Here is a 14,168-nt window from a genome sequence, read left to right as displayed (position 1 = left end):
TTTCTTTATTGCACAAACAAATATCCACCTAACGCGTTTCGTATGTTACCACACGTAATCATAGGCATACTGATATGCCTATGATTACGTGTGGTAACATACGAAACGCGTTAGGTGGATATTTGTTTGTGCAATAAAGAAAAATCCTTTTTACCGTTACCTGGAGTCCTGTGGAGTGCGTGCCAAAGTGTTGATTTGTACCTTGATGTCTCCCCCATGCTGAGGGTTCGGGGCGCAGCACCCGGACCACCGAACAGGAGCGGTGAGTGACCCACTAATTTACTCTATTGGGATATTTAAAGCGGAGGGCTCGGGGCATATGCACCCGAGCCAATTTCAAACAGCGGTGAGCAAAACTGGATTAAATGTATTAGCAGATCGCGAAGTAGAAGAACGTCCCAATATTTAACCTTAACGATACGGCGGGTGGTTAGAGCGCTCCAGTCCCTAACTGTGTAAAAGTGTGCAAATAATGCCTACAAGGTCAACGTATACACTACTACAGCGGTGGATACGGATTACGTAAAATATATTATGGCTGCTTGAAAAAAGTCACTCCGGTGTTTTTCTGGAGACGGTAATATTATGGATATTTAGACAGAATGTGAACAAGGTCACACAGCTAGATGGCGGGTTGAAGAAAACAGTGTGCAAATAATGCCTACAAGCTCAACGTATACACTACTACAGCGGTGGATACGGATTACGTAAAATATATTATGGCTGCTTGAAAAAAGTCACTCCGGTGTTTTTCTGGAGACGGTAATATTATGGATATTTAGACAGAAATGTGAACAAGGTCCACACAGCTAGATGGCGGGTTTGAAGAAAACACTGTGCAAATAATGCCTACAAGGTCAACGTATACACTACTACAGCGGTGGGATACGGATTACGTAAAATATATGAATGCTGCTTGAAAAAAGTAACTCAAGTGGTTTTTCTAGAGACGATAATATTATCAATATTTAGACAAAATGTGAACAAGCTCACACAGCTAGATGCGGGTTGAAAGAAACACTGTGCAAATAATGCCTACAAGGTCAACGTATACACTACTACAGCGGTGGATACGGATTACGTAAAATATATGAATGCTGCTTGAAAAAAGTAACTCAAGTGGTTTTTCTAGAGACGATAATATTATCAATATTTAGACAAAATGTGAACAAGCTCACACAGCTAGATGCGGGTTGAAGAAAACAGTGTGCAAATAATGCCTACAAGGTCAACGTATACACTACTACAGCGGTGGATACGGATTACGTAAAATATATTATGGCTGCTTGAAAAAAGTCACTCCGGTGTTTTTTCTGGAGACGGTAATATTATGGATATTTAGACAGAATGTGAACAAGGTCACACAGCTAGATGGCGGGTTGAAGAAAACAGTGTGCAAATAATGCCTACAAGGTCAACGTATACACTACTACAGCGGTGGATACGGATTACGTAAAATATATGAATGCTGCTTGAAAAAAAGTAACTCAAGTGGTTTTTCTAGAGACGATAATATTATCAATATTTAGACAAAATGTGAACAAGCTCACACAGCTAGATGGCGGGTTGAAGAAAACAGTGTGCAAATAATGCCTACAAGGTCAACGTATACACTACTACAGCGGTGGATACGGATTACGTAAAATATATTATGGCTGCTTGAAAAAAGTCACTCCGGTGTTTTTTCTGGAGACGGTAATATTATGGATATTTAGACAGAATGTGAACAAGCTCACACAGCTAGATGGCGGGTTGAAGAAAACAGTGTGCAAATAATGCCTACAAGGTCAACGTATACACTACTACAGCGGTGGATACGGATTACGTAAAATATATTATGGCTGCTTGAAAAAAGTCACTCCGGTGTTTTTTCTGGAGACGGTAATATTATGGATATTTAGACAGAATGTGAACAAGGTCACACAGCTAGATGGCGGGTTGAAGAAAACAGTGTGCAAATAATGCCTACAGGGCAAATAATGCCTAAAAGGTCAACTTATACACTACTACAGCGGTAGTAAAATAAAAAAAAGTAAAATAAAAAAAAAATGAATATTAAAAAAAAAATTAAAGTTGGTGCTGCTGAACTACTAGGAGCAGCAGATTAGCACACCAGTCCCACTCCCCAACACTGCTAGACTAATAGCACTGGGCTCTTATAGTAGTAGTAGTAGTAGTAGTAAAACAACAAAAAAATAAATAAAAGCAGTCCTTACAAGGACTACTGTTATTGCAGCAGTCAGCAGATGAGATCAGAAGCAGGACAGCTGCCCACTGCAGCTACATACAGAGCACTGCAGTAGAAGGTAGATTACTAGCCAGCAAAGCTACCTAAGCTTTAAATGTCCCTCAAACCCCTGCAGACTTCTGTCCCTCCAATAACAGAGCAGTATCAAAACGATTACTAGCCAGCAAACTTTCAACTGTCCCTGAAATCACTAACAGGCAGCAGCTCTCTCCCTACACTATCTCTTCAGCACACACAGGCAGAGTGAAAAAACGCTGCAGGGCTTCGGTTTTTATAGGGAAGGGGAGTGGTCCAGGGGAGAGCTTCCTGATTGGCTGCCATGTACCTGCTGGTCTGGGGTGAGAGGGCAAAAAAAAGCGCCAACAATGGCGAACCCAAAATGGCGATCGTCGCGCGACGTTCGCGAACTTCCGGCGAGCACGAACACCCGATGTTCGCGCGAACAAGTTCGCCGGCGAACAGTTCGCGACATCTCTACTGAGAAGGCTGAAAAATATTTCCCACTGGAACCAGGCTTAGGCTTTTAAAAACCCCACCACTAATACACAGGCAAAATCATGCCAATGCCTGCATCATGATGCATACATAAAGCAGCATGGCTGTGCTCATCCGTACAGTGACATATGGTGCAAGGAACCCAGCCACCAACCTGACATGCATCATAACTCACCAAAAACAAGAGTCACTGATACTCTGCTACAAACTCAATTTACTTAAGTAATACAACTTGTAAAAAAAATTTACTGAATTTACCCCAACAATTCAACATTTGTCCCAGAATTCCAGTGTGATTGTGCCTGATAGAAGAGACAAAACTCAGTTTCAATTTTGTGTGATTCAATTGGCATGGAAATGAGAGCCTATTGCCCTGCAGCACGCAAAGGGAGCCAAGTACCTACAACTACAGGAACTCAAGGCATGGTTGGCTTGTACCAAAGTGTATTGCACCTTGTGCCTAAACATCATGCACCAAAGTAAGCCCAACTAAAAATTGGAACATGGTGCTAGCACAGGATTTTTTTTAAACTCCCATTTTGCCTTAAAATGTAGTTATAGTTTAACAGCCTGTTAAACTAGCCCAACTGAAAATCAGAACATGGTGCTAGCACAGGATTGTTACTTCAGGTGCAATAAAAAATTTTTTGCATTTTTGTTATTTTTTTGTTATTTGTTGAGTATTAAGCTCAACTTCATTAGGTTTCCCATTGCTTTCAATCATATATGTCTTAATATCTGTTTACTAAGGATCCTTTCTTCTCTGAATCCCATTTTTAAATAGGAATTTAATATTTTGCCCACTTTTTTGTGAGGGTGAATTGCTGGAAAAGTCAATAATTAAGTATACAATAAAATAGTTCAACCTCTCTGGGAAGTCGGTAGTAATCTGGGCAGTGCAGTGCACCTATTTTTAATGTGATTACAGTGGTACTAAGCACTAGACATTGAGGCATATTGAGATTTTGTCTTAGGAAGCCTATGTACCTTATTAATCAGTATATACAGTATTGCTGACTCTAGACAGAGGGAACCAACCCATACCATTTATTGGTCTCTGCTATTTCTCTGAACATTAAATTATAGTGTGTTCAAACTGATAATGTCTTTAGTTGCATTTCCAAAGCTGCACTTGTTTCTTATAGATCCTTATTGGTGTTTACTGTCTTATTTCCTTAGTCTTCCATTTGCACCACATGCTCTTCAAATTACTTTAAATTTCTTGTTAAAGATCCAGTATACTGTAGCTAATGTCACATATATGAATATCTTTCAATATCTTGGAGTTTCTGTTTAGAACATATTGGGCATCCCAGTTGGATTGGTTTAGATTTATGTGGACTGTTGGCTGATGTTTCATATGTGGTGCTGGCACTGAAGGGGGTACATTGTCCACCCAGAGTGGTACTGAGATAGCTCAAATCTGTGTTACATAATCTCATGGGCCTTCGGAACAGCTGATAAAGAGGATCAGCTGCAGATGTTCATATGGAATACAATTCCTCTGGTGCTTGATGGTTGAGAGTTGGCAATGCAGGGCTTTCCATGTAGTTTTTGATTCACTTCCATCAACTTTTTATGGTAAAAAATAAAGCTTCAAACCTTGCACCTCTTGCAAGGCAGTCGGTAAAAAAGTTACCAATATGCCAACACACTGATTTTTAGGTTTCTTTTCCAGCTATGTTGAGGTTATGGGAAACTTGTGGTGTGGCATGATTGAATCTTTGTAGCACACAAACAAAAAGGGTTGAATATACAGCAATCATTTTTATATAAGTAGCTATTGCTCATTTTCTCAGACAAACAGATGCCAGTATGGAAACTGGCATAAATAATTTTATATATATTTGTAACCTTTTGGGATACATATATATTTATATCAATATTTGTCACTTATTTTCTTAGCCAAACATAAGCCACACTTTTTTTTTATAAAATTGTCTATATAGAGTTTGATCTTCATGTATGTATACCTACTATATATGTAAAAAATGTTTTTTTTTTTAAATAATTGATTTATGATGTATGTTCTACAGATATTTAACTTCTTTTCTTTTGTTTTATTACTAGGCAGCCCACTCAGTGTATTTTGCAGAGCATTTTTTGGCTTTAGTGGGGAGTCTGGACCCATGATCTACTGGATGAGGGGAGAGAAATTTATTGAAGAACTGGAAAATCATATTAAAGAAGGAGTAATTAGGTAAAATTAATCATGCCATAATCATTCTTTTTGTGTCTGGAAAATATTATGTGAGATTGTAGGCAAGCAGGAGAAATGTATTTTAGCACAGTACATCAAGTTTATGTAGCCAAAACATGTTGAAACCCAGTGTTTAAGGGACAACATCCAGCGAGGTGCAATATTACCTTAGATACTTCTTGAATCACTGTATAAAGTAGATTCCCTCAAAGGGGGATAGTACAAAGGGGAATAGTCTTGGTGATCCTTTCCCCAGTACAATCGACCTCATGGCTCTTGCCCCTCGGCACTTTCCCCATCCTGAGTTCACCCACTCGTGTCTCTATGCTGGCAGCCTTTCCACCACAAGGGTGCTAACCCCACTGATCTCATTTAGGAAAGTAGAGCTGCTCATTAAATAACATATTATTGCCTTGGTTACTATAAAGTCTATTGACCCAAGGTCCTAGAATGGGCATCCACAGACTCTGACAGGATTCCAATGCACTGAACGTGAGGATGCTATTAAGGCAAGTGTTTAATTTAATGCAGTTTCAGAGGCTTAAACATGTTTATTCAGGAAAAATGTGATAAAAAATGTGAATAAATATTTTCATCACTCAGGAAATGGGTATCCTCCAGTGTAAAGCTCTCAGGGATGAAAGTCAGCCTGTGTCCCCTTTCAACTGTGGTATCTACATTACATGGGTATACCCTGAGATGTACAGGTATAGGAGCCGTTATTCAGAAACCCATTATCCAGAAAGTTCTGAATTATAGGATGGCCATCTCCCATAGACTCCATTTTAATAAAATAATTCCAATTTTTCCAAATTTTTTAATTTTTCACTGTTAAAATAAAACAGTACAGATGTACTTAATGCTTAACGAAAACAATCCTATTGGGTTTAATTAATGTTTAAATTGTTTTTAGGAGACTTAAATTATAGAAAGATTCCTTATCCAGAAAACCCCAGGTCCCAAGCATTCTGGATAACAGGTGCCATATCAGTACTAACTCCACACTATTACTCCTAGGTGAGGCAAAATAAAGCTCTTGCTAAACTGGCTTATCCATCTCATCTTGGTATTTTTTGGAGACCAAAGAGTCATGTGCTCCCATGTTGTGCTTCCTCCACTTACCTTATATGAACTAGGAACAGGAACTAGTCACACTAATACTGGGTCAGTTGAGAAATTTCTCTTTCACAGGACATAGGTTATAGGCTAGAGACTGTATGAGAAACTACAAAGTTGGTATTTGTGTATCCTTGATTTGAGTTAAAGGGGACCCGTCACCCAAAAAAATTATTTAGAATCCTATTTTATCACATTAGTCAAGCAAAATGAACTTTAATTACACTGTATAAATTATTTGAATCTTGTTTCCTTCAGTCTGGGAACTCATAATTATAGCAAGCAGGCAGGAGCCATTTTGTGGACACTGTTATTAAGACAAGCCTTGCATCATCTCAGAATCTTGTTTGTGCACCAGAATGGGGGACCCGATGTCCATTTTTATGCACTGGCTACACAATTAAATGTTAAAGAGAACAGGGGAATGTGGGGAGAGCAGTGACATCTAGGAAGTGCTGAATGGAAAGTGAAAGTAATTGCCTGCCCCGCCTCTATGCCCATGGCATAGAGGAGGGGCAGACAAGATTTGATTGACAGCTGAGATTTTTAAATGAGCTTACAACGGCCATGAATGCTTTAATAAAAAATAGAAATTGGATTTCATGTTTAATTTGAAAAGGACTTTTATTATACAGATTTTTGTGTCTGGGTGACAGGTCCACTTTAAGCACTGATTATATGTTAGACACAAAATATGAGCTCTTAACAAAATGTTTGAAAACCACTGAAGTAAGGGTAAGAGGGAAAGTAGCAAACAACACTTTTTAATGAGGACTAAGAGGAAGACATCCTTTGGAGCATGAGGAACTATGAAGTATACCACTTGTATATAGGTACTGTATACACCTTATATTATAGGTTTGGTACTTAAACATAGGTACTACTATGGCAGAGCTGCTATGGGATATCATAACAGAAAAATAATTAGTACTAAACATAATTTTCTACTCTACAAGAAATAAATAAAGAATAATTCTGCAAATATTTTTGCTGTATTGGAAACAAAATGGATACAAAGTACAAACATTTTTATATAATGTGCACCATTTTAGTTCATATTGTCGCTAACACAACAAAGCTGTTTGTTACATTTCAACAAATGGTGGTAAGCAAATGATCCTTTTTGGGGAATAAAAAAGACCATTTTATTATACAAAAGTGTAATTTCATCTCAGAACTGTCAAGTTCAATAGCAAATATGTGCTTTGCTAATACAATTGCTTTCCAAATGCTAGTGATTAATTTAAATGGTTGTACATATCTGACATTGCAAATCACCCTATCAATAGCAAATGTGTTTTCACTTGGGCAAAGCTGTCAGCATAATCAGGATGCTTACTATATCTTTCATGGACTACTGATGTTAAACCCATTTAGCTGTAAGGAAAAATGTGTACTTTTAGGGGAAATTGATAGCTGAAAGCAGTGTTAAGGGAAAAACAGAAGCTGACTTTATATATATATAAAAAAAAAAGTAAGTCACACATATACCAAATATAAACAAATGATTATAAAAACCACTAACTAGCTAAATGCTTATTAATAGCAAATAGCCAGTGGCCAAAATAAAGTTAACTTTAAGAATAGTTATTCTTCTGTTTATTCTCTGGTTAATGGCAACTGGTATGTTTCAGACCTACTGCAAAATTATAGATATGTTTTTGTTTTAAAATTTGAGATGAAACAAGGATGATTAGCATGGGTGTCCTCAGAAAACTTTCCTGGTCGGGGGGCAAGGAAGAAAACATATTACACAAATTACTTGTACCCATATTTTGGTTTCCACACAAACCTAACAACAGCTTTTCTATAAATAGAAAAGTAGTAACTATATAGTGACTTCTATTAGTGACACAACCTCCTTGTTTGCCAGGACAGCACTTAGTCTTTTCTACTTTCTTAGCACTATTACTAGCCAGCGGTTTGTAGAATGTTATTCCCTCTAGAGTTCTAGTTACAGGTGGATACATATAGTGAAGCTTCCATTTTACATACTCTCATACGTTTTTCCATATGTTATACAATTTTTGTGGTACCACCAATATATAATGCATAATACATTTCCCTTATTTTACACCATTTTTTCTTGTCCTCTGAAAAATGTAAAATGTGGGTTGTACTGTACATACGGTAGAGTAAGCAGGGAGGTTGTGCAAAATGTCATTGGTATAGAATCTATGTTTATACATTCATACATTTCAGTCTGGGGGAAAGCTGCTTTTTAGAGGTGAGTGTGGAGGTAACTCAGCAGAATAAGAAGGGAAAGGGTAAAAGAGGAGAGTGAATAGAGTGCAGCAGAAAGTTATTCGAGACGGAGAGGTGATTGTGGGGGTAACTCAGCAGAATGAGAAGGGAAAGGGTAAACGAGGCGAGTGAATATAGTGAGGCAGAGAGTTATTAGAGATGGAGAGGTGAGTGTGGGGGTAACTCAGCAGAATAAGAAGGGAAAGGGTAAACGAGGCGAGTGAATATAGTGAGGCAGAGAGTTATTAGAGACGGAGAGGTGAGTGTGGGGGTAACTCAGCAGAATAAGAAGGGAAAGGGTAAACGAGGCGAGTGAATATAGTGAGGCAGAGAGTTATTAGAGATGGAGAGGTGAGTGTGGGGGTAACTCAGCAGAATGAGAATGGAAAGGGTAAAAGAGGACAATGAATAGAGTGAGGACATGGATAGGTGGGGAATTCAATTGAGCAGCAGGACAAGGAACTGAGAGAATGGTTGAAGGCAAAACCCACAGCCAACCTGTACCTATAAGACTGAATAAGAAATGTAGTGACACAGTTATTCAAAAGTTCATTATAGTCACTATAATTCACAAACACAACTGTTTGTCAGACCTTTTTAAAAACAGTTACCCTTACACACATTAACACTAGGGGGCACATTTATCAAAGGTCGAATATCGAGGGTTATTAAACCCTCATATTCGACAATCGAATTTAAATCCTTCGAATTCGAATATCGAATTTGAAGGATTTAGCACAAATCCTTTGATCGATCAAAGTAAAAATTGTTCGATCGAACGATAAAATCCTTCGAATCTAACGATTTTAACAGGTGTTCTTTTTATTGAATTTTCAAAAAAAGGGGGGGGGATACAGAAAGGAAGGGAAGGGGGAACAGATACAAGAAAGCAAGAAAATAAAATAATAATACAGCAGCAGTCTTAACTTCACAGTCTGACAAAGCACAGCAATATAAGGACCACACAGTTATGGCAAAGTTAACATATGTGTCTCCATCCAGACACCCCATATCCTATCAAATTTGTCGGGTTGCCCTCTAGCCTCGTAGGTCAACTTTATTAGAGGCAGCATCTTATTAACATAAGCAAACCAGATCGCTTTCTTGGGAGGAGCAGGGGCCATCCAATGCAGTACAAGTACCTTTTTAGCATAAAATAGCAATGTCCTCACGAGAACCCTGGTATTATTGGCTGGTATCATATCGTCTAACAGACCCAGGAGGCAAATTTCCGGTGACTTTAGAGGGGGTAACTGCAGCGTATCAACAATATAGCCTACCACCTTAGCCCAGTATCTAGCTATTATAGGGCACGTCCAGATCATATGCCAGAGAGAGCCATCATTATCCCCACACCTTTTACACAATGGAAGGGGTATTTTCCCCATTCGATGAAGTCTATTCGGGGTCAAGTAAATCCGCATTAAGAATTTGTACTGAATAAGTCTGTCCCTGGTGCTTATTAGGAATTGGTAAAGCCTATCCGTTACTTCCTCCCAGTGCTCTTCAGTCAAACTGGGAATATCAGCCTGCCACTGACTGAAAAGGGAGCGGAACGGGGGGGACTTGGAGGATTGCAGACAGGCATAGAGCCTGGAAACCATTTTAACTGGGTCCTCCTTCCTCAGTTGGACCAGAAGGGGAGGATCCCCCAAGACCAATTCCCCAGACCCGAATTGTGCCCTAAACATATGCCTCAGCTGCAAATAACGGTACATAGGAAGGTCTGGAACGCCCATCTGATCCCTCAACGGAACCATATCCATGAACCTCCCATCACACACAATGTCCCCCAGGTATTTGACATTATGCTGGGCCCAGAACCACATGGCCTCTGATGGAAGGAAGTGCTGGAGGTGTGAATTCCTCCAGAGAGGCAGCCGTGGGGACAGGATAGGGGATGGCATTTTGAGTGTTCTCAGAGCAACCAACCAAGCCGCACGGGGGGCTACCATGCAAGGGGGCAGTGTAGGCGAGTCCCTCGGCTTCCTGAGGATGCAATTACGAAGGGCTTCTAGGGATCCCACTAGACGGGCCTGTAGAGGTACATTAGGATTACTCAAATCTTGCGTTAACCACCAGTTAATATAACTAAGTTGGCTAGCTATATAGTAGTCATGAAAACTAGGGAGATTCAATCCTCCATTCATAGACGTGGCCATCAGCTTGAGTGACGAAATTCTAGGAGCTTTGTTACACCAAAGAAAAGGGGTAATCAGAGCCTGTATGGCCTTACAGGTTTGTTTGGGTATAACCGTTGGGGAGTTATGAAATAGATATAAGTACTTGGGTAGATAGACCATCATCACAATATTGCTCCTGCCCCAGAGTGTTAAAGGGAGATTACCCCAAGCCTGTAATACCGTGGCCAGTTGATGATTAATGGGAAAAATGTTCAAGGGCACAAATTGTTTTGGATCCAGATGGATGGTGATCCCCAAATATTTAAATGAATCAACCCACTTAAGGCGGGAGTCAGCCGCTAGCTGGGGGTCTAAATCCGGGTCCAGTGGAAAGATCACAGACTTAGTCCAATTTATATGGAGGCCGGCATAGATTGTAAATCGGGCAAAGATGCTTAACACTTCCGTTAGAGAGGGACCAGGGTCCGCCAAATAAATTAATACATCGTCAGCATATAGTGAGATTCTTTCCTCTATTCGGCCATACTTAAGACCAGTGAGATTAGTGGAAATACGAAATTGAGTGGCCAGTGGCTCTATCGCCAAAGCAAATAGGAGGGGCGACAGGGGGCAGCCCTGTCGCGTCCCCCTGCCCAGAGGAAAGGACGGAGTGATAAAGCCATTCACTAAGACCTGAGCCATGGGATGACTGTAAAGCAACTTGATCCACTTAATAAATTGTTTACCAAAACCAAAGGACTCCAACACTGCCCACAAGTATGGCCATTCAATAGAATCAAATGCCTTTTCGGAGTCTAAAGAAACTACCACCCTGGATCCCAGGTTGTCATGAGGGACCTGCAAATTATAATAAAGCCGTCTTAAATTAACATCTGTGGACCTCTTGGGCATAAAACCGGTCTGGTCAGGTTCAATTAACTGAGTAATAACCTGTTGCAATCTGACCGCCAGCACCTTTGCCAGGATTTTGGCATCTACATTTATTAAGGAGATGGGACGGTATGAACCGCATTGCTCCGGATCTTTCCCTTCCTTATGGATCAAAACAATAAGCGCATTAGCAAAGGAGGGCGGGAGTGTACTGGCTTGGTTGGCCTGATTCAGAATTTCACAGAGTGTGGCCGGTGTTTTCTCCCCCAAGGTACGGTACCACTCCAGGGGTAGCCCATCTGGACCCGGGGCCTTGGCAGGAGTCATAGAGGCTATAGCTGCACGGACTTCACCTGGTGTAATAGGACTGTCAAGTAAAGCTACATATGAAGGGTGTAAAGTAGGCAGGGGAATATCCAATAAAAAGTCTGTTAGCTGGGCCTCAGTGTAAGACACCTGGGAACAATAGAGATTGGTAAAGTACTCAGCAAATACGTCTGCTACTTCACGCGGATCCGTAATCGGATCCCCGGTAGCAGATATTACCCTATGAATGATTGTTTGCGGATTAGTAACTCTGGACAGATAGGCTAACAGTTTGCCTGACTTGTCACCTTGCTCAAACCCCCTCCGGGAGGCATATAGTAGCTTTTTCTGGGTAACAGCTGTCATTTTACATTGCAGTTTAGTGTGGGCCTGCATCAAGCCATTATGTAGGTCAGGGGAGGGGGCCTCAACATACGCCAATTCCGCCGCCTCCAACTCCCAAGATGCCTGCTGAACCTCCCGTTTGGCCTCAGTCCTCACTCTACTAATGGATTGAATCAGGGCACCCCTCGAGACCGCCTTAAACGCATCCCATAGCATAGAAGGGGAGGCTGAACCCTGATTTTCATCCCAATAAGTTTCTGCCGTCTCGCAAACTTTCTCCGCCACCTCTTTTTGTGTGAGCCACAAAGGGCTGAGCCTCCACCTTCTATCCCCGGACCCTGCATAAGGTTGTATAGTGACAATTAAGGGAGAATGGTCGGAAATGGACCTGGCACCATACTGAATGTGCCCAATTTTGTTAGCCATCTCGGAGGACATCAGAGCCATATCTATTCTCGAAAGAGTTTGGTGTGAGGCGGAATGACAGGAAAAAACTTTAGTCCCAGGATGTCTGGCCCTCCAGATATCCTGAAGCCCCATTGAGTCCGACCAGGCCTTCAATTTAGTTGGTTTGGTATCAGCTGAATTAAGCCTATCCAACACAGGGGTCATGCCACTATTGAAATCACCCACCCAGCACTGAGGGACCAATGGAAGAGCTGCCACCCTCCGCATTACCGTATCCAGAAGTTCCGTTGTGAAGGGAGGGGGTACATATAGATTGATCAAGATAAATTCAAAGGAGTATATAGTACAGTGCATGATAAGATATCTACCATAGTGGTCCACATGAATGTGATGAAGCGAAAAATGAAGGCCCTTCCTGACTAGAATGGAGACCCCTCTCGCATGAGTGGAAAAGGTAGCGTGGTACGCCTGAGCGACCCACGCCCTTTTCAGCGATAGGACTTTTTGGCCTGTTAAGTGGGTTTCCTGGAGGCATACAATCGCCGGGGACCATTGCTTCAATGCATTAAATAGGAGTGCCCTCTTAATTTTATCATTAAGGCCTCTGATATTCCATGAAACCAAAGTAACCTTAGCCATAATCAAATAGAAAAATGCTACTGTATGTCAAGACCTCGCTGCTGCACGAGTAAGTAAGGGAGTGGGGGCGAAAGGGGGAAAAACCTGGGGAAGACCCACAACACCCTAGCCCGCCCTGCCCACCCTGTAAACTGGGGTGGGCCTCGACCCCTAACAAAACCTTAATAGCCAGCGCCAGGGACATGGCGACTATAGCATAAACACTATGTAGTTAAACAAAATACTCACCATAAGCACGGGCCCCCAGTCCTCCGGGTTTTGGTGAGTGTCCCCCACAGAAAAAACAGATGGTAACAATGAGAGACTGTCCATTGAAGACATGAGTGGTGGCCAGTAAAGAGGAACACAACTTGGTACACCATGGAAGGAGGGGATATACTCACGAACCCAAGGCCACAAGTCCGCATCTGAAGAGTGGACAGAAACCCCAAAGGGTAGGTACACCCCAAGGGGTGAGCAGGATGCAGGAGGGCCTTATCGCCGTTCCAGCCAGTCCATGGCCTCCTGTGGCGTCACAAAAAATCTGGTGTTGTTGCCGTCCACCACTCGCAGCTTGGCTGGAAAAATTGTAGAATAGAGAATGCCTTTATCCCTGAGCTTCTTCCGGACCTCTGCATATTTGGCTCTTTGCCGCTGGACTTCCATAGTATAATCCGGATAGATCATAATCTTGGCATCTCCGACGTGTAGATCTTCTTTAGTGCGCATCAGCCGCAAGATGGCGTCGCGATCCCTGTAATTAAGGATCTTGGCAATCATGGTGCGCGGGGGAGCCCCCGGGGGAGGTTGCCGCGATGGAATACGATGGGCCCGCTCAACCAGGAACATCTGAGATAGATGGGCAGCCCCCAGGTGGTCCCTGAGGAGGTTTTCCAGGTACAGTTCAGGAGTGGCCCCCTCCTGTTTCTCGGGTATGCCGACAACGCGTATATTATTGCGTTGCTGCCTCCCCTCGAGGTCGTCGGCCCGCGTCTTACAAAGCTGCAGCTGATTCTGAAGATCTGCGATTGCACGTGGGACCTCTCTGGTAGCGTCCTCTAGGTCCGAAATCCGGCGCTCCGACTCCGCTGTGCGCTCTCTCAAATTTTGAAGATCTTGGCGGAGCAGCGCCAAGTCAATCTTCACCTCCTCCACCCTAGTATCAATCTTTACC

At 41.8% G+C, this 14,168-nt stretch overlaps 1 protein-coding gene across 1 annotated transcript in view; it reads left to right on the top strand.

Moving 5' to 3' along the window:
• The window catches only part of LOC108700132 (X-linked interleukin-1 receptor accessory protein-like 2), a 470,858-nt gene that overhangs the window by 422,829 nt on the left and 33,861 nt on the right, over positions 1-14,168 (top strand). Inside the window, exon 7 of the mRNA XM_018233033.2 lies at positions 4,814-4,943. Within this exon, the coding sequence (XP_018088522.2) occupies positions 4,814-4,943 (130 nt within the window). The remainder of the gene's footprint in view (positions 1-4,813; positions 4,944-14,168) is intronic.

This window comes from Xenopus laevis, chromosome 8S, assembly GCF_017654675.1.
Source record: "Xenopus laevis strain J_2021 chromosome 8S, Xenopus_laevis_v10.1, whole genome shotgun sequence".
NCBI lineage: Eukaryota > Metazoa > Chordata > Amphibia > Anura > Pipidae > Xenopus > Xenopus laevis.
The sequence above is the reverse complement of the archived record's forward strand: the minus strand, read 5'-3'. Positions and strand labels throughout refer to the sequence as shown.